Raw genomic sequence first — 20,751 nt, 5'->3', positions numbered from 1 at the left:
GTTATATGTGTGAAGCACATGTATCCACAGAATCAGTTTCTTCAATTTCAGTGTCTCCTCCACTATGGGCAAAACCACAGAGCTGTCAAAGAACATCAGGGACAAGAACGTAAACCTGAACAAGGGGGAATGGGCTCCAGGTCACCAGCAGGAAGGTTAGTATTGGTGACGACTGCTGGTACGATAATTCTGAAATGGAAGAAATATAAAATGACCATCAATGGCCCTCGGTCTGGAGCTCCATGTAAAATGTTGTAAAAAAGCTGGTGGATCATGTTCATAGCTAGCTACTGTCCAGACCTCAAACGTTTGTGCAGTGAGCTGAATCTTCAAGAAACCTACAGGATTTAGAAAGTTTCCATAAAGAGGAGAAGGCTAGGATCCCTCCTGAGATGTGTGCAAACCCAACAAGGGTTTGGCTTGAACATCAAATACTTGTGTCAATCAATGACATGCAAATCAATCCAAACCAGAGCCTGAATGCCCACTAACAAAGATTCAAAATGCTGCTTAATGAGTGAATTACTTCCTGTGTGAATACAGATTTAATATTCCATTAAGTAACAAGGAATATACATTTTAAAGGGATTTGTTTGTTTGTGGTATTGTTTGTGGTATGATATGAGCATGTACTTGTGTTATTTTTGTGGTTAAGTGGAGCGATGTTGACAGGTTTCTTTGATGAACTTTAGTAGCATTTCACTAATTACAGCAGTCGACTGACTGAACGTGGACATGCTGATGTGTAACACTGAAACTGTTTTTGTTTCTCCTAAGGCATCTCAGGCTTTTAATCATGAGATTCATAAATGAATGGTTCAGTTCAGCAGCGTACTCAGACCCCAACACCTTAAGTGAGTCTGACACTACAATCCAATCTAATTTTAGAGTCTCTCTGCCAATCCAAAGCTGCGACAGATTCTCTCTAATCTTTCCTTGTTTACATTGTTTTGTAAATGACTGGCCTGTGTCATTAAGAGAGAAACCCCCCCCCACACACACACATACACACATGCAAGGCTGTGCCAGACATACATTAGCATCCTACATTTAGCAGCCTAATCTGTCTGTTTGTTTGGCTGAATTACATTTGGCAGAACAATGACCACCTGCATGTCGATTTCTAGTCGTGCCTGATTAACACTGTTTTTTTGTTTGTTTGTTTTGCCAATAATTTGGATGATGGAAGCCAGAACTGGATTTTATGTGACTTTTTATATTTATTTGTTGACAAAGTATTAAATTGTGTTTCCCAGTTTGTTCTTGCCTCCTGAGACCTCTGCACCATCCTGTCAGGATTATCGCCCAGCTGAGTCACTCGAGGTTTGATGAAGTTCCCTTTAAATCTGATGCCTCGTCTCTCTCAGTATCTGTGCTTCTGTTTCAGAGTTGCTTTTTCCAGAGCAGCAAATCAATATCACAACAACATTTGCCCTTGTGTGAGAGTGAATGTGGAGATTTTTTGTTTTCTTAGCACACATAAACAACTGAAATCAAAGAAAGCAATACAGCCAATGTATGATTGACAGTAGTCCATATCTACTAACCCTGGGCAACTGAGTGTGCACTGCTGCTGAGCCTTGAATAACAAAGCCCAGCACTGAAATGTGTGTGTTTAGAATAGAAGAAGAGAATAAAAATGTCCTTTATTGGTCCTCATTGGGGAAGTTCAAGTGTTCCAGAAGCAAAGTGACAGGCAGATGGAGCATATTCACAGAAAAGTAAAGAATACAAAATTAGAAAAATATATATTTTCAGGGTTATGAAAAAAAAGAAGGTCAGAACTTCATGAGTAAACAGGAAGTGGTTTGGAGACATGGAAGTGAGAAAAGATGGCAGAGCTGAAGACGTTAAAGACTTAATAGGGAGTAGGGCTGCCACAAATGATTATTTCGATAGTCGACTAGTCACCGATTATTTTTGTGATTAGTCGACTAATCAGATCATGCATCCACTGGACGTAAAACGTACAGCTTATTCCACCAGCAGCAGTTAAAACTAACCAGCTGCCGCCATTGTTGACAACTGTTCTGAGCTGCGCTATGAATTATGGGACACAGCTTCTTCTTCGGGGTTTAACGGCAGCTGGCATCCTTGTACATGCAGTGCTGCCATCTTCTGTTTCAGTCCGTTATTACACTCTTAAATCCTGCTACTTATTCCTGCGTCTTTTGTGATCTTACAAAGCTTCAAACGATGCGTCGACTATTAAATCAGTCGTCGACGATTTTGATAGTCGACGTAATCGTGACTGGTCGACTAATCGTGGCAGCCCTAATAGGGAGTGATGAAGATGGATAGGATTAGATACGATTACATCAGAGGGACAACTCAGGCTGAGAGGTTTGGACACGAAGTCAGAGAGGCAAGGCTGAGATGGTTTGGACATGTGCAGACGAGGGAGAGTGGATATGTTGGATAAAGGATGTTAAAGATGGAGCTGCCAGGCAGGAGGAGACAAGGAAGACCGCAGAGAAGGTTCATGGTGGACGTTTATAACAAAGGAGGTCATATGGCAGGTTGGCGTGACTGAGGACGAGTAGGTGACTAGGAAGAGGGTGAGATGGAGGCAGATGATCCACTGAGGTGCTCTAAAAAGATCAGCTGAAAGAAGAAGAAGAACCTGCTGCAGTTCTACAAAAGGAAAATGAGGTGAATTACCATGAAACTTCATAAAATGGTTTTTGTTTTTTGTTTTTTATGCTATATTACGGAAATCTTTCCTGTTTACTTCACTTGAGTGCACTGAAGAAAACTGGAGGGGTCTATTTTTCTCATACTTGGTTTGTTGGTCATGATTATTAAAGCTATTTAATGATGGCTCATTGAAATGTTGTGTCTTGCTACCTTTGTTTGAATTCTAACAAAAATGCAAGCTGTTGCCTTCTTCCTGCTCTGTGGTGTTGTCCTGTGATCACATGACACAGCTGTGCTGAGCAGACACATGTTGAGGTATTTTATGGTTATAAATGAAAATGATGCGTATAGGAATGGAATCCACCGTGGTAACACCACCAGTTTATAAAAAAAGAGATGAAAAATAGGCCTTTTTCTCCTCAGTATGAGTAGCAAAAGAAACAAAGTGATGAGGGAAGGAAGTCCCTGAGAGACTCGGCTCCTTGGCACAGAGACAGAGCAATGAATATGCAGGCAGCTCATGTAGTGGGGAAACCAATGTTTCAGTCATGACTCATGACAAATTACAGCATTTGTTAATGTTAATTTCAAATTTTATTGGTCTTCATAGTTGTTACTGATTACCTATAGACTGTAGATACCCCAACAATGTTTTCAGTTATTGTATTGCACCTTAAATAAACATACCTCAAACATGAACTATGAAAGTGTCTGAATATGTCTTAAATTCCAGGTCCCAGAAGGGGGAAAAGACTGAGCCAACATCACTATCAAACTAGACCTTCACTCCACATTATACAACACATATGTATTTAATTTAACCCCGTAAGACCCAACCCATCAAAAAATAGCCAGAAAATTCAGATTTTTTGGTTATGAGATATTTATTAATCCTAATAACAAAATCAAAAAAATATCATGTTGTGTTCGATATGTTTTTATTATATATTTAATATATATATTTTTTTATCGCATTTGATACATTTGATACAACTTGTTGTTAACAACAATGTTATTTTTAGACAAAAAAAGAGTTCTGTCCATAACATTTTGAATTTATGGCAAGTATTGACCATGTTGATGAGATAGAGGTCTCAGAAACTCATGTATCAAATATGATAAAATGGCCATTATAGGGTTAAACTAAAGCTGGACACTTAATAAGTTTCATCATTTGTTAAAGTCATGGTTCTATCTTGTGAACCAAAGCCTACTTTTTTATGAAATCATTTTCCTTATGAATTTAATTTTTGGTGCAAACATTTATTCAGTCATTTTACACTCCACTGATTAAAACGGGCACCTTTTCTGAACAGTTTTTGATAGCAGAGGGACATGCTTCGAAATTTATTACTTATATTTCATGACCTTGCTCTCTCTCTGCTCTTATTTTTGCAGAATGTCTGAAGATGTTGATGTCCACTAGGCACCTTTTTTTCTGGGAGTGTGTCTTATAGGGCAGTTTGTTGTCTCAGTGGCATTTTAAATTATGTTCAGCAAACCAGAGCAAAAAAGTGGTGCTCAAAACAGGAAGGAGTGAAGAGTGCAGAGTAGCTATCCGGTTGTTCAGTGATGACGTGACGAATCCTACTTCCGGGCCTAAAGTAGTCTGCGTTTAATATGGCTTTTGTGTTGTTAACATGTTTAATGTTTTGTATTTTCTTCTATTTAATCTCAAAAAGCTCCTAAAACAGTCAGTGATCACTGTTGACCTCCCTCGGCTTTTATTACCGCTAATCATTTATTTAAGCTCAGTTTTTAAAACCTTAGGATGTAACTACAGCCCAGCCCATGCAGCAGTATATGAATGACTAACCTCGTATTGTGGATGGATTATCTCAGTTGTTCTCCTGGCTGAAGTTTGGTCCTTTTACAGCATCCTGCCATGCGATTACATTTGTTCCTGACCACCGAGAACACTCACGTTAACTTTTATCGAGTGGAAAAAAAGTTAGCTTGTTTATATTATGCTAACATAGCTGTGTCGCTAGCGGTCACGTAGCACATCATTATATACCAGCTAGCCCAACTTCAGTAACCCTACAAACGTCACTGCTGTTTAGTTTTCTGTCTTCATTTATGTTGGAAGTGATAGCAGAGCTGTACGTTTTAATTTGTTTCCAAAACCCCGCAGTCAGGACATGCTATATTGTATTTAGATAGAAGCTAGCGAGCTAACTTCCTGCTAACTTCTAACTCCGTTAAATGTCATAAATTCCGTTTTCATGGATGCCTGGATGTTAAACTCAATTGTTACACCTGGTAGAGCAGAACGCTGATCATTTTATTAAAGATGAAAGACTTTAGACAGTTTTTCAACTCTCAGTAATGCCATAGTGATCGTTTGATATATGGACCTGCAGCGGAGTTTAGGCCCAGACACGGCTAGTGACGTCAGACTTAACGACCGGATAACACCTGGACTTAGGATTTGAGCAGTACTGTCAATAACTTTGCTTGCTGCAAGGGCTGAAAGATAGGGAGAGTAGTTTCTGGTTTTGTTAAGCACTGAAACATGTCACTACTTATCTTCATGTTACTCTGGCAAGGCTAAATCTGTATCTGCCTCAGTGGAAGACGATGTGAGGTCATAAAATAAGTTTAAATAAATTATTCTCAAAAGATCAAAAGATGTGAGAGAAAGAGAAAGCGAGGCCCTGTGTTTGTTGTGGTACAACATGGGGGTAGGGGTCCAAAAAAGTAAAAGCCCCGGGGCCCATCACAGAGTTGTTACACCTGTGTTATTACGGCTGAACGTCTAGTAGCGTCCTTTGAGTCTTGCCAGAACATTCTGTTTATTTCTTGTGAGCTTAATGTGTCACAAGGAACAAACAGGTCAAGAGGACAGCTTAATCCATCCTTGACTTTAAACAGCTTGACTCATAGCTGTAACACTGAACTCTGCGTCAGCCATGTGATGCAGGCTGTTCTGGAGCTATTTTTATATATTTCGCAAAGAAAACCTAGTAGCCAACAAAATGAATTTCACTTTGATCTGGTGACAAATTAAAGCGACTTCTACACCTCCTTTATTAGGCTGAATGTCACACAAGAACACACTGAGTAATCCTTAAAATTTAAGTGTATACAATTTAGAGTTTCAGAGCTCTAATGTGCAGCTGTAATGTTAGGAATACACATCAGCACCGCGCGTGCGCGAGTAATATCGTATTAACTTGAGTTATTATAGTTCTTGGCATGTGCACTTCTGATGAGGAAGTAATAATAGTTTTCTGGTTTTCTACAGCATTTTGCTGTTATATCTTTAAAGTTCTTTATGGTGATTTAATAGTCTAGTGGTTTACACATTTAACAAATGTGCAGTCCTGTTGTCAAATCTGCATTCTGTGTATATATAGTCCTTTGTTTCCTCCAGTCTGCCTTATATTTATGCTTCATGTGTTGTCGGATGCCTTGTATTTCTTTTACTCCAGTTTCTGGATTTTTACTTTTATTTCTTACACGGTCCCAGCAGTATCCTTGCTCTCCCTCCTACTTTCTTGATGCTCCCGGGTGGGCGAGTCCATGTTTCCCTGAGTTTGCCCGAGGGCAGCTCTCTCAAAAAGCCCCTGGCTGAGTCTCCTGCCTTATATTTAAGAACCAGCTCATCCACTCTTTCTTTGACAGGCTGTAGAGATACTCAGTAGTGACGTGAAGCTTAAGTTAGGAAATATTGTTTTCTTCTGAATGTGCATTTACTCATCTTGTTGTGTCCTCTCCTTATTTTCCCTCTGTGTGCTCTTGAACTTCTTCGGTTTGTTTGGCTCGTTCACAGACTTTAGATTTTGAGTTTGTTTTTTGAGTGAAACCTGTGAATGATGACAATTTCACACTTGGACTTTGCAAAGCTTGCTTTTTATTAAAATAATTCAGTCTACTGTGTCCTGAATTGCTCTTTCATCACAGTCTTGAAACTGCATCTGTGCAAGCCAATTTGCAACCCATTCCCCACCCCTGTCTCTAACTCTAAGTCTGCTGCCACTGAGGCCTTCTCTGTTCTGTACAGGGGTCTTACTGCTGCCATTCCTGCTTTGTATATACCAGAACAGATGGAAACAATAATCTTCCTCCAAATAAAAAGGATTGCAGAGCACATCTGTGCAGGAAATTCTTCAGCCTGCAACCCTGTAGTAGGACAGATGGACAGATGGACAGATGGACAGATGCGTGCAACCTTATAAAACGTTTTTTTAAGAATTAACTGAAGTAACAATTTTATTGCTCTAGCAAAGTTTAATTTTCCCCTAATGGCTATAAAGGTTTATCGATAATTTAGCAGTTGGATGTAGTCTTTGTAAACAAGCTCATCAATGAAAAAAGAGGGAAATTTGGGGCTATGCAATTTGTAAGCTGTTTTTAACAAGAGCCTCGCCATTATGCTTATTATTTCACAGCAGTTGGAGTTTACTATTCCTGTGTCTTTCGTGTGCAGCACATCCCTCCGGCTATGTTGTGTTAAATGGCCCTTCTCTTACTGCCAAAAAAGGGAATATGAGGATGGTGATGAAGGAGGATGGTGATGAAGGAGGAAAAATAAAGAGAAGCAGGCTATTGTTAGCATGACTTCTAACACTGGTACAGCAATGACGCAAGCAGAAAGGAAGTAACAAGAACAGAAGGTGAGGAAGAGAGGTAGGAAGAGGCAGAAAAAAGTCAAAGAGAAAACATAAACAAGCGAGCGGAGTTGGAGAAGAGATCTGAGAGGACCGAACAGGGCAGACAACTGAAAAAAAAATAAAAAATGAAGCAATGATGAGCTGAAGTGCCTCATTGTGAGTCCTCGGGATGTCTGAAAATGTCGATTCAAACTGAGTGCGTAAGTGCCCATCACATCCTCGTGAGCTTTAGGAATCAGATGACGATTTGCAAGGGAGAGACCTGCCATGAAACTGAGGACCCCGCAATTCTATCTGGGATTTTACATACAAGTATTTTGGCTGTTAAGTATGCGCATATTTTACGGACACTATGAGAAATATAGCACCATAACAGTTTGGAGGGAAGTGCACAGCATGTTTACTGAAATTGTGTGATGGAGCAAATGGTTGAAAATTAGTGTGTAATTGGTATTTAAGAGAGTACTTTAGGACTGGTGATGGCAAAATATGTTTCCTGATTTATGGAAATTGCTCTCAAACTTTATAAACTTCTGGAGCAGCTTCAGGGCTCCTGGCCATGTATTTTTCACATGTTTCCGGTCTCTGAAAAGCTGTTTGAGGAAAACAAGAGAATTAATCCAAAATAAATTCTTGTATTTGCTGTTTTGATGATAGAGAGCACACACTATGCCCTTTCATGTCTACATAATTTCCTTAGGGATTAATAAAGTATTCTGATTCTGATTATTTGATGCCCGTAAAAGCCATGGCCTGTGACTTGCATCAGTTTGAATCCAAATATATTTACATAGTACCATTTCACAACAGTTGTCTCAATGCATTTTATATTGTAAGGCTAAAGGCCCTAAATTATTAGAGTGAATGAGATGATCCCTTATGAACAATCACTTGGCAACAGTGGGAAGGACGACCCCCCCCCCCCCCCCCTTAAACACTTAAACAGGAAGAGACTTCCAATGGAGTCAGCTCAGGGAGGGATAGCCTTCTAATGTGACTGGATGAGCAGAGAGGAGGAGATAGAAGAGAAAAGAATTAGAGCACAGATGTAAATGGCATGAAATATCAGCCAGTAAATGTTTCAGGAGTGAAAACAGGAGAATAGAGAAGAACAGCCAGTGCATCATGGGAAGTTCTCCCTCAGATCCAGGTCACTTGGTCCAGAAATAATTATAGACTTCAAGGAAAAGGAAAAGGAAAGTTTGAAGCCTGATCTTAAATATAGAGAGGATTTCTGTCTCCTGAACCCAAACTGGCAGCTGGTTTCACAGATGAGGGGCCTGATCAGATGTGCTGCTTGCCAACAGGCAAGACAGGAAACTGCTTGAGCCCCCAAAGGCTGACAAACTTTAAATTACAGTCGTGGCAATATCCAAAGTTTGCATTGGTTTTAGGGAGGGTCCTGAGCTTCCTATGATGGGCTCAGTCACTCATTTCTATTTCAAGTGGTGTGCAAAACTCTGTTTAAACCTACCTAACAACAACAGCGAGAGTCCTTCAGTGAAAATGAACGGGAGGTATTCGGTTTTTTTGTACTACTTTTGAAAAAGGACCACAAGTAAACCTTCATGAAGCTCTATACTGGGATAACATGGTACTATAAGGAAATTGTTACATTAGATTTACATTACCGAGCAACATATCCTGAAATGCACTGTCACATAATTACAGGTTAAACACCTAAGGCTACAGTCTCACACCACAAATCCCATGAGGACACAGAGAGTCTTTGTTCTAGTGTTTAAGAGACTTCAGAGTGATTCTACTGCAGAAACAGGTGGAGGTAATGACTGCTCCTCCTCAGTTAGCTGCTGAAGATCAGGCTCTGGCTCCTGGGTGGTGTTTAGAGTCAGTCTGGTCTTCCTGGTCCTGCATTTTACACTTTACTATCACGCTCTTGGTCCTTTTGTGCAATAAAAACCTCAGTTAATAACTCATGAGGTGTATAACTTGTTAAAGATGCACTGGAGTTTTTCACCACTCATAGTATTATGGAGCAATGTGGCTGAGTGTCACCGTACCTTGTTTGTGTTTCAGCTTATAGTTGCAGAAGTTAAAGTTGGAACTTAACAGATGGAGTTAGCAGACAGCAACAAAGCTACTTTAACATAAACATTCACCAAAGTGGTTTAAGGGTAAAAAAAATTGTATAAAGAACTTTTTGGGTGCGATTGACAAGTAAAATTAGGGGTATTCATCTTGTTCTGCTATCAGTCATCAGTTGTGCAGTGGAGTGCATTTACATTTATGATGAGACTGTCGCTGAATGGCTCCTTCCCTCAACATCTTTGTCATTCATTTGATAAAAGAACAAGTCCTTCTGATAGTCTGAAATGCATTAAGAATTAATCAAGCCTGAGGGGACGAGAGAACACTGAAGAGGGATCCTGGAACTTTTATCTGTGTATTTAACCCCCTCGCCCACCCACACACTTATCATGTCCCTGTTAGCTGAAGATAGTTTAAACAATCCTCAAACTAAAGTTGTTCTGAGAAGAAGTGCTGCAGTTCTGTGAAATATGTGCACCCATGTGTCTCGCTTACAGGTGACCATGCACAAACTCTTTCGCTTCCTTTTTTTCTTTTAAATGAAAGACTAAACGCACGTAGTTTACTATACATGCCCTCCATTAACAGAGAGAGAGAGTGAGAGAGGTAGATGAAAGCAAAGAGAGAGGGGAAGATGAAAGACGCTGTCACAGCATAATGGCATTAAGATTTTCTAAGGTACACGCAACCTAAGCCGAAGACATAAATAGGACGGTTTCAATGCAGTCTGATGCCTTGAGTGTTCTACCACTTCGCCTTCGCTGTGAGGACAAGAGTGTGATTAGCAGCTTGATGTCAAAGGAGTTCATGCTATTCACCACCTCTGTCTTACACACAACTGGAAGCAGCCTTGGGGTAGATTTGATTTTGCTGTGTGCTTCTGTGCGCATGTTTCTGTTTCATGAACTTTTAAAGCTTTTTTGGAGCTCGTTTCTTTATTCAACAAGGTACCCACTGCTTAAACACGAAGTTAGGGTTTAAAACTAATGATTCGTGTTACAATAACAAGAATCATTTTCTCAAGTGACAGTTCTCCACAATTGCAAACACATTTTTTGGTCTGTTTTTAAGAGAGAAATAGAAGTGATCTGTAAATATGCAGTTAGTTTTGGTTTAATTAATCTACATTTTAAAATACCTGCCACGACTCAATTTTTTTAATTGAGTTTTTTTCCCACCTCGTTTAAAAAACTGTAAAAATGCTGACTGTAGGCGTGTTCGGTGCTAAAGCAAAACTGATCTACTCAGGGCTATCTGTGCAGACTTCCTGAATTAACCCACAATAATCCTCATGCTTAGAAAGAAAGTAAATTATTAGTTTTGTGAATCAGATGAACTTACCCTTTAACATTGTGGAATTTTGGAATATCAGATGAAGTCTAAGGAGCTTGAAAAGAAAAGCATCTGGACTTCTTTAAGTTTCCTTGAAGACGTTTCACCTCTCGTCTGAGAAGCTTCTTCAGTTCTAAGAGCAATTGGTGGAGACACCGAGATTTTAAGCCCTGTGGGAGTGACCTCAAGAGGGTCATGGACCCTCTATTGATCCTCTACCTAATCACACAAGACAAAGTGTGAAAACGCGTGCGGGTCACAATGAGCCAAGGTTTCGGGAAGAAGCTGAAGAATCTTCTCGGATGAGAGGTGAAACATCTTTAAAGAAACTTAAAGAAATCCAGACGTCTTTCCAAGCTCTTTAGACTACAATGACCTGGATGACTGAGAACCTTCACAGAAATATCAAATGAACCTGAAGAGTTACCAGAGGTTTAAATCTTTCACTCTGTTTTGAGGTTTTCATTTTCTGCTCTATGCACAGCGTATCTCATGTTCCCTGGAAATCTTCGGCGTAGCTTCATGCATGAAAAACTGCAGAAACCTGTGTCTCAGTTGCAGCAGGAGACTGGCTGCTTTTAACAAAATTACACAATCGATAAAAATGGAGCGATCCCAAAACTAGATGGTGGCATTTTAAATGTTGAATAATGCTAAACTCCAACTATTTCTTCTGATTCCCCTTTTAAAATTCAAACACCCGTTCTAATCTCAGTAGCCACTTCTGGCCGTAGGGTGGCATTTTTATTCTACCGTTTGAAATTCACTGAAAAATAAATACGCGGGGCCTGATGAACAACAAACTCCCACGTCTGAGCAATTAAAATGCTTTTTGCATACCCTTAATATTCTCAGCACCAATCCAATTTTACTTCAGCAGCACTAATACTTGTTAGTGATGTTCTGCTCCCCCTGGAAATATTTTTATTCATCGAACCTTTTTTTTACCCACAGAGGCTAAAAGTGAGAAGTGAGAGGGAAGCATGTGGGAGAAAGAATCACTTAAAAATAAATGATGTTAATAATGTGTGTTGTTAGCTCAAGTAGATTTGTTTTCTTTGTGTACAGGCTGTGCTGCTCTCAGCTTCACTGCTCTTTGTGGATTCAGGAATTTAAAAAAGTAATAAGCAGATGAGGGATCACAGCTGATTTCCAACATAGACGGGATCAAGGCAGAATTTGGTGAATGAACCTAAACAGCGTCATCAGCTTAAATTTATGCCAACTTCCTCTGTAGACATCAATTTTTCTTTTTTTTTTAAGTCATCAAAGGTGTATGCTGAACAAGTATTTCTCCTTGGAAAAAGAAAGTATTAAAAGCTGAACATTACCATGACATTCATGTCTGTGATGAATGTGAATGACGACAACTGTATCAATGGTTCAGGCTGCTGTTATTATAAGGCTTTAGGAGATTTTCGTGGCCCACGTTGGGCCCTATAGTACCAACTGAGCCTGTTTAAACACTTGTATTGTGTCACTACCATGTCCATCCCTTCACTGTAGGACTGCAGTGTACCCATCTTCCTGAACATGAGAGCAACCGCACTGAACTCAAACAGCCTCCACTGTCACCAGATTTCAATCCGATAGAACCCCACTGGGATGTGATGGAATGGGAGGTTCTCATCATGGATGTGACAAATCTGCAGCAACTGTGTGACGCTATCATGCCATCATGGACCAAAATCACTGAGGAATGTTTTCCGGAGCTTATTGAATATGTGCCACAAAGAATTTAGGCAGCTCTGATAGTAAAAGTACCAACATGGTACCAGAGCAGTGTACCTAACAAAGTGGACGTCGAATGTAAACCCGGTCCTGGCAAATATTCACTTTTGTGCAAATGACATTAATCGTCCAATAGAGCACATAGCTTCATCTTGCTCAAAGCTTAAACGTATTTTTGACGCTACCTTTACACAACTGAAAAGCTTAACAAAGTTATTTATTTAAAAGCCGTGAATAATTTAGCTGTTGTTACAAATCTGGGCGACTGAGAATTCTTCCTTTTACACAACCTTAGTAATTCTCTACTGTTTTACTTCTTTATTGTTCAGCTCACAAGAAAATAAAATTAAGTCGTTTTTTTGTTTTGTTTTGTATTTTTACTAGGGACTGCCTCCTTACTTTCCTTAACGGTGGGAATTTACTGTATACAGATTCACCTTCTCAGTCTACATTCCTTAAAAAGAGCTCTATTGTTCAGTACACGTGGAGGTTCACGGGCATAATTTTTTTCTTGCACTTTCCGGTCAGTCCATCCTTTTAAGGCTCCAGAAAATGAAGAGCTGTTTTATTCAGTGTTATATTACATTTATATTATATTCACATAAAAGCCATTCTTTGGTTACAGCCAACTTAGTTATGTAAATGCATGAAGCAAAAACGTGTGCAGAGCAATGCCCTTTGCAAAAGTTCATGTTTAATAATACTTCCCAAGATTCACGCTGAATTAGATAAAAAGAGCTTTAATGTATGTGGCTCCTCCTTCCTGAAATCTTTCTCGACTTGATTTAACATTGCAAAACAGACATTAATGGCAACATTATTCAGTGAAGACCTGTCAGAAACTCTCGCAGACAGTCTGTGTATAATACAGTTTGTTCCCACATGACCCGTGAGCACAAAATACAATCAAAGCCATTAGCAAAAACAAAGAAAAGCAGAGACACATGACACTTTACCTCCTGCTGCGTTATTGTCTTATGCAAATGATAGAAGCTGTTGTAACTATGATATCACTTGCATGTAATGGCACGCTCCATAATTTATCCTTCTTAATGATAACCAGTTTTCTCACCCCGGGCTAAATAAATCTCTGGTTGTTGCCTTACGTTGATCAGTCCATTGCTCCTGCCTCCACATGCTTTAAAAAAATAAAAGAACTTATTGTTGCAAATTCAACTCTTGGGTCCCATGTGCTCCAGATGACACGGAGAGGCTTCTACACATGAAAAGAAGGAGAGAGTACAGAGCAGGTCACTTTATCCTAAAAGCAACGACTGACTCTTGCCATGGATTATTATACAATGTTAACTGCAAACTTTAACTTGGGAGCGGTGTGCGTGTTTATACTGCCTGCAGGAGAAAAGGAAGCAATTCCTCCCGGCTGATACATCAGATAAACTGCAGTTTTCATAGGCTGGTCATATCCGTTGTTTCATCCTCCGTGTCCCCAACCAGAGAGTAGGTTTGTGGTGTTTTGCTCCTGTGCTGCCCAGCATAACAGAAAGCAGCTTTGCCCAAAGTAATGATGTCTCTCTTATCAGCTGACAGACTATACACTCTATCCCCCGAATGCCTCCTCGGAGGTAGCACGTCTATTTCCACAGGACTGATTCCTAAAGGTAACGGTCCAGCTTTCTCATTTAGAGAGTGTCTCCGTGTTGGCAGGAAGTCTGCTTTTTGTATGGTGTGCTGGAGGCCGTGGAGCTGGCAGGGTAACAAGGAGCTGTCGCACACGCTGGGACTGGACCGACACCAGTCTGAGATGCTGTGGTCGGAGCCCGCTCGGCTGTCTGAACTGTCTCTGACCTTCTGCCCCAGGCCCTGGACTCTCGCCAAGTTCAAGAGCCTCGGTATTGTAACCATGGATGCAGACGCTGCCACTGCAGCAGCGATAGGGCGGCGCTCAGCAGACGACACTTTGCTGTCAGTTATCCCTGCTGCAGGAGGCACCACTGTAACTGAGCTGGAGAATGATGAGGAGTTGAAAAGAGCGGCAACCTTTTGGTAGTATCGTGTCCTTATGACCTTTGCTGAGCGGTACAGGTCTCCGATGAAACAGTAGCAGATCGGATTAAGGCTGGAGTTTGTCAGGCCTAGCCACTGGGCAAACGGTCTTGTCTGCAGGAGCCAAGACGATGGCCTTTGCTCGCAGTCAATCCAAAGGTCGGCCAAGTAGAGCGGCAGCCAGGACACTGCAAATAGAAGCACTAGACACACCACCATCTTGGCAATCTTCTGACGCATCTTAAGGCGTGAGGTGTGAAGAGCTTGGCTTCGGGGATCGAGATCAGCGAAAGTGGATTTCTTTCCTCCCCAAAGCCGCCTGCCCGTGAGGAATCCTATGGTGAGGTTAAAGGTCACTGGCAAACAGTAGAGCATCACAAACAGCAGCACGTTGTATCTGCAGAGGAAGTGAAGTGAAGAAGTGAAAACATTAACAATGAGATGGTAATTTCAATCTTTTCTGAAACCCTAAAATACGTAGCAGCAGTTTTATGTGGTGGAATTCTAACATTCACATTTTGTATCGCATTGGCACCCTCCAAATGGAGCTATTGAGAAAGATATATTTTTATTGCAGCAACATTTCAAAGTTATATCTATTGCAGTGCAAGTATAGATGGTAAATGGCCTGTATTTATATAGCGCTTTACTTGGTCCTAAGGACCCCAAAGCGCTTTACACTATACACAGTCATCCACCCATTCACACACTGGTGATGGCAGCTACAGTGTAGCCACAGCCACCCTGGGGCGCACTGACAGAGGCGAGGCTGCCGGACACTGGCGCCACCGGGCCCTCTGACCACCACCAGTAGGCAATGGGTGAAGTGTCTTGCCCAAAGACACAACGACCGAGACTGTCGGAGCCGGGGCTCGAACCGGCAACCTTCCGATTACAAGACAAACGCCCAACTCTTGAGCCACGATCACAATCCTCTGTCAGGAAAACAGAGGATTGTTCTCAAAACTGTTCAACTTATTCCTGTTTTCACAGACGTTAGACAAGGATAAATATTGCAGGATTAAAACCAGCATTATTGTCTTAGAACTGAAAAGTGTTAATGGTATTGTTAGATAATCATCACCTCTGCTAAATGGATTCACAGACAATGAATGTCGCCACAATGGCTACAAAGCTAAAATGAAAGTGGAGAGTAGGGCTGTGCGATATGACCAAAATCTCATATCCCGATATAAGAATTCTATCGTCCGATAACGATATAAATCACAAAAATGTAACATTTTCTGTAAATTCTGGCAGCTCGACTTGCATGAAGTGTTTCCAGCTGCGGGTCATGTAGCTGGAGTCGAGTGTTTTAACCGATGCATGAAACGATACATTTTTAGACGTAAGTTTTCTTTGTGAGTATTTAATACACGGCGTGCTGCGGGGAAAACCCTGTTCTAACGTTTGAGTCTAAGGTTTATTTTTTAGCACCTGGCGGCTTTTTTTTACTCCTCATCCGTAAACACTCTGCATACTCTTTCACGTGATTCAGTTTATTTTGAAAAGTCTCAACAAGATCTTGAGCTTTATTGTGATAGGTTTATGTGGAACATAAACAAGCGGACACGCGATGGTTTTACGGTCGTTGTTGCTAACCACAACGCATAAAAACAGGCGCTTGTCCGTCCGTAGTGCGCTTATATTAAATATAAGAGAAAGAGAGAACTTTAAGAAATTAATATAGCCACTACAGTGACCATCAAAACGATGAAAAAAATATTGCTGTAAACGGTTTATTTTGACACCACGAAACAAACAATAGCGTAAAATGAAACGTTAGATGTTTTTATATCGTCATCCGATATATATCGTTATATCGAACAGCCCTAGTGGAGAGTGCACACAACAGAAGTCATTTTGAGCTACTCGGCAACCTATGATTAATGGAAACAAAACAAAGAAGAAGAAGAAAAGAAGTTGGACTCTTTCGAGCATGTTGAAATTGTCAATTTGAGTCTTCAGACACCTCTGCATGATAAGTGGCTCCCTGCATATAAATATAGGACCCCTGGCAAGGGATAGCAAACTTTAACAACAAGCATGGGTGTAGAAACTGTTTTGCCTCAAATTACAAATTACTCACAAAGCTAGTCTGAACAGCCAATAGGAGCCATCTGTGATGCCTCCTCCAATCTGATGAGCTCAATTAAACATTCATTCCTGGCAGCAGAGCTGGAGGGTTAAAAACCCCCACAAGCGGTGGACATCCATACAAAAGCGTAGCCCAACAGCACTCAGGGCTGAGGGTTTGTGTCAGGAACCTCAGACTGCATTTCCATTTGTGTCGTTCACGGCTGAACTGAACTTAATCTTGTAATACAAACTAGGTCATTGGACTCTGCTACGATCTGCAGGCTGATTACTTACCCCTGTTTGAGACGATGCTGAGGCCACTCCTCCTGACAGACCAAGATGGTGAAAGTCTCAAAGCTGATCTCTCGACGCCGGTTCATCACTGCGATGGGAGCGCACATCATCGAGGACACCGTCCACACCACAGCAACAGTTGCCAAGATCCGGCGGCGGGTGAACATGGTACGAGCTCGGAGCGGCGATCGAACGCTGTAGTAACGGTTGACGCTGATCACCGTCAGCGTTAACACGCTGGCCGAGACCGAGACAGCCTGCGTGAAGGGCACCGCTCGACATAAGAGGTCACCGTACACCCAGGCGGTGTAGATCTGGCTTCCCAAGGTGATGGGCATGCACACGCACACCACAGCCAGGTCGCACACTGCCAAGTTTACTAGGAGACTGCGTGTAGCACTCACGCCAGCTAGCTGCCGACTGCGCCGGCTGGTGAGGACTCGAAGGGACATCAAATTGCCAACGAATCCCAAAATGAATGACAGGCTGTACATTACAGTCAAAGCAATGGTGCTGGGCTCGTGGAGGGTCCAGAGCAGCATGCTCTCCAGGTCTGCCAAATCATTCGAGGAAAAGTTGGTGAAGGATAAATCGAAAGAGGAATATGATGTTTGCCTGATGGCTGAGGAGGAGGTGGTGGACAAGAAAGGGAAGGCGATGAGGGAGGAGTACGGAACAACAGCGGTGGGCAGCTTAGAGGGCAGAGGCTGATGAAGAGAGCCAGTCGGGGGGATGAAGGTGGCGGGCAGATTTAGAGCGCTGTGGAAGCTGTAGCTGTGGTTGAGTTTTTGCTGAGCGCTGTCGTGCTGCAACTGTGTGGTGATGGTGGGCTCAACTGAGCTCCAGTCCGACAGCTGGTCACGGGAAGGATCCATGCTGTTTCCCAGTGGAAGCAGTAGAGAAATATGGAAATCTCTCAGCTGGATGGCTTACTGGGTGGGTTTACCTTGGTCCATGTTAAAATCCATTCTGACAGACGAAAAAGAACAAGCCAAAAGCATACATTATTAAAATCCAAAAAGGGGAGAAATCCTCATCAAAAACGTCACATCAGGTTCCACAGTCTTGCCTTGAGTTCTGCAGGTCCTTCTGAAGCGCGTGGACAAAAATCTCTTTAGAGAGATGAAAACCTTGGTTTCCCATCTTATGCCACATCCTATGAGTCAGCTGGAGTCATGACGCTGTTCAACACTGGTCCCAGTGCAGTTCTTATGTAACGTGTGGTACATTCGTTCCTCGAGGGAGTGGCTGTCTGAACCTGATAATCCACCACCAGACATTAACAGTCTTTCTCACCTTCAAGGAAGGGAAAACTCATACAAACCAACCCCCCGTCTGCCTCACGCTCTCGTCCTCCTCGCACCTGTAGTCCGTCATAGTGATGCAGTCCCATCTGTTTAGAGAAACCGGGCAGATATCAGAGGCTGTTTTCACCTGTAGCTGTATTAACAGCTACACAGAACTGGCAACAGCAAATCACACATTCCTGGACAGAAAACCACTGACACGCATTTAATGACCTAAGTAAGTAAGTCAATATTTGCTGTCATTTTGTTTTTAGTTGCAACAACCTCATTAAGAATAAGAAAAAATAATAATGTTAGTTTTTTACTTTCCTAAAGTGCCCCTAGACAAAAAAATCATTTAGGCTATGAACAAAGACAGAGTCCACATAACCACGTCACCTAGAAATCAAAGCAACCCCTTCTGTTAAAAGACATACAAAAACCATAAATATTTAAAAGGTGGAAAAATGAGATAGCAGTTTGTAAAATAATGACAATATAAATACAAAGAGCTGACCCAGAGAGTTTTACTGACTGTGCATATGCGGATCATCTTGATGCTGAAAGCCTGAGGATGTTAAAGAGGCAGCCAGATACTGAAGATCTGCAACACACACACGCGCGCGCAAAAAAAAAAAAAAAAGACAGTAGCAAAGTTGCTCCTGGATCGCTGACAACTGGTATGTGCGCTGTAAAATCCCTCTTTCAGTCCCAAAGCGACAGCGTGCTTTGTTGTTTGGAGAGCTCTTTGTGTTTCCGTCAGCTTTTCTTTAACACTAACGAGCTCAGATGTCTGCGCTCCTGCAGGCGGGAGCACCGAGCCCAACCGCCACTGCAGGACTGAATATGTGAGAGGAAGGGATAAAGAGTCAGGGAGCGAGCAGCTGCTGCCCGACACACACACACACACACACACACATACACACGCATACACCGCCTCGTACTCAATCACACTGCACCTATGGCACTTATGAAACCCTATAATCAATCAAAAAGTGTCTCACTTCACTCCACAGGCTCCTGTGTGCTAAAGTGAGGGCACTCTGTGTTTCAGTTACAACCCATAAAATTGACATTTGCCTCTTCTCTTGACACACACAAACAGAGGTAAACTCAATTCTGTCTTCTGATTGATTACAGGAGCCAAATGGCTTAGTGACTTGTAGCTTACAGTTCTGCCATCGCTCTGGCAGCAGCTACGGATTTTGACTGAATGAGTGAAAAAGCTCAGTGTTTAGATCCTATATATATCCGTAATCTGCCCAGCTATAGTAACCACGTTCCCCTGGAAACAAACGGGTTAATGATAAATGGCAGGGTCAGATTTATTGCCTGCTACAGGGATAAAATCAAATACTGGCAAAGCAGATGTTAGCCCAGTTCCCCAGCACCCGTGTTTGAGAATATACATGCAGCAGGCAGAGCTTGTAGCTATATGGATACTGAAAATTATCCTGTGTGTTGGTCACTTCTGATTCAATTAGAAGCGTATTGTATGATCAAAGAAACATCAAATGTTTTTGTTTAAGAACAGCGCCTGAAACTGAAGGAGTTCACGGTTATGTTCAATCAACATAAATGGAGTACTAACCAAAACACAGGATATAGCTACTTGTTTACGGTCTTTTCGTTATTATTCCCTTATTATTACCCAGCTACCTTTCAGAGCATCACTGAAGAAACCAAAACCAATAATTATTGTACATGGAATTCATAAAAAAGAGCAATTCAAAGACACTGCTAAAAGATTAAAGGAAGATGTTCAAAACACATCAGATCTCAGTAAGTCGCCACATCGTTTGATGGAAATGAAAATGATCACCCTACAGAAGGCTGAATTCAAACCACGCTGCTGACTAGTCTATTTAATCCAAATTTCATTGCAACAACTCAAAATAGTACTCAGTAGTTTGTATGGTCCCCGTGTGGTTTTATGCATGCTTGACAACATCGGGGCGTACTCCAAATGACAAGGTGCATGGTGTCCTGGGGGATCTCCTGCCAGATGTGGGCCAGGACATCACTCCCGGAGCTCCTGGATAGTCCAAGGTACAAACAGATTGCAACAGATAGACAACAACATAATGTCCCAGAGGTGGATTTAGGTGAGGTGAGCATGGGGGCCAGTCAATGGTATCAATTCCTTCATCCTCCAGGAACTGCCTGATAGTTTCACCAAATGAGGCTGTTGCCTAGGGGTGGGCAATCTCAGTCCACGAGGGCCGGTGTCCCTGCAGGTTTTAGATCTCACCTTGGGTCAACACACCTGAATCACATGATTAGTTCATTACCAGGCCTCTGGAGAACTTCAGGACATGTTGAGGAGCTAATTTAGCCATTTAAATCAGCTGTGTTGGTTCGAGGACACATCTGAAACCTGCAGGGACACCGGCCCTCATGAACTGAGATTGCCCACCCCTGGCCAAGCCTGTAGAGGTCTGTGCGTCCCTCCATGGATATGCCTCCACAGACCATCACTGACGTAGCGCTGGTCATGCTGAACTCATAAAGTCTGTTTCTTAATATTTGGTCAGAAACTGTTACACCTGCTAGAGGTCCTTTTGAAACTCTGGCTGTGCTCAAGCTGTTCCATGTGTCCAGCTGATGGGTTAAGGACCTTCTACAGCCTGTCCAGCTCTCCTAGAGTAACTGCCAACTTCCTGGAATCTCCTCCGTAAGACTGAGCTTGAGACACAACAAACCTTCTGGTAACAACATGTATT

At 41.9% G+C, this 20,751-nt stretch overlaps 1 protein-coding gene across 2 annotated transcripts; it reads right to left on the bottom strand.

The window, feature by feature from the left end:
* Positions 1-10,812: 10,812 nt before the first annotated feature.
* Positions 10,813-19,122, bottom strand: LOC102313636 (neuropeptide FF receptor 2). 2 transcript variants are annotated; one of them, XM_014341299.2, is made up of 3 exons: positions 18,546-19,122; positions 16,743-18,135; positions 10,813-14,766 (listed from the first exon to the last, which is right to left on the bottom strand). In XM_014341299.2, the coding sequence occupies exons 2-3, from the start codon at positions 17,615-17,617 to the stop codon at positions 13,773-13,775; spliced, it is 1,869 nt and encodes a 622-aa protein (XP_014196785.1). In that variant the 5' UTR covers positions 17,618-18,135; positions 18,546-19,122; the 3' UTR covers positions 10,813-13,772. The 2 variants fall into 2 exon arrangements, with proteins under 2 accessions (XP_014196785.1, XP_005946212.1); XM_005946150.3 differs by having other exon boundaries at positions 18,564-19,122.
* Between the last annotated feature and the right edge of the window lie 1,629 nt (positions 19,123-20,751).

Source organism: Haplochromis burtoni, unplaced genomic scaffold (assembly GCF_018398535.1).
Source record: "Haplochromis burtoni strain Fernald_Lab_line unplaced genomic scaffold, NCSU_Asbu1 Contig_475, whole genome shotgun sequence".
NCBI classification, from domain to species: domain Eukaryota; kingdom Metazoa; phylum Chordata; class Actinopteri; order Cichliformes; family Cichlidae; genus Haplochromis; species Haplochromis burtoni.
Note: the sequence above shows the minus strand (reverse complement) of the source record. Positions and strands in the feature narration are given on the sequence as shown.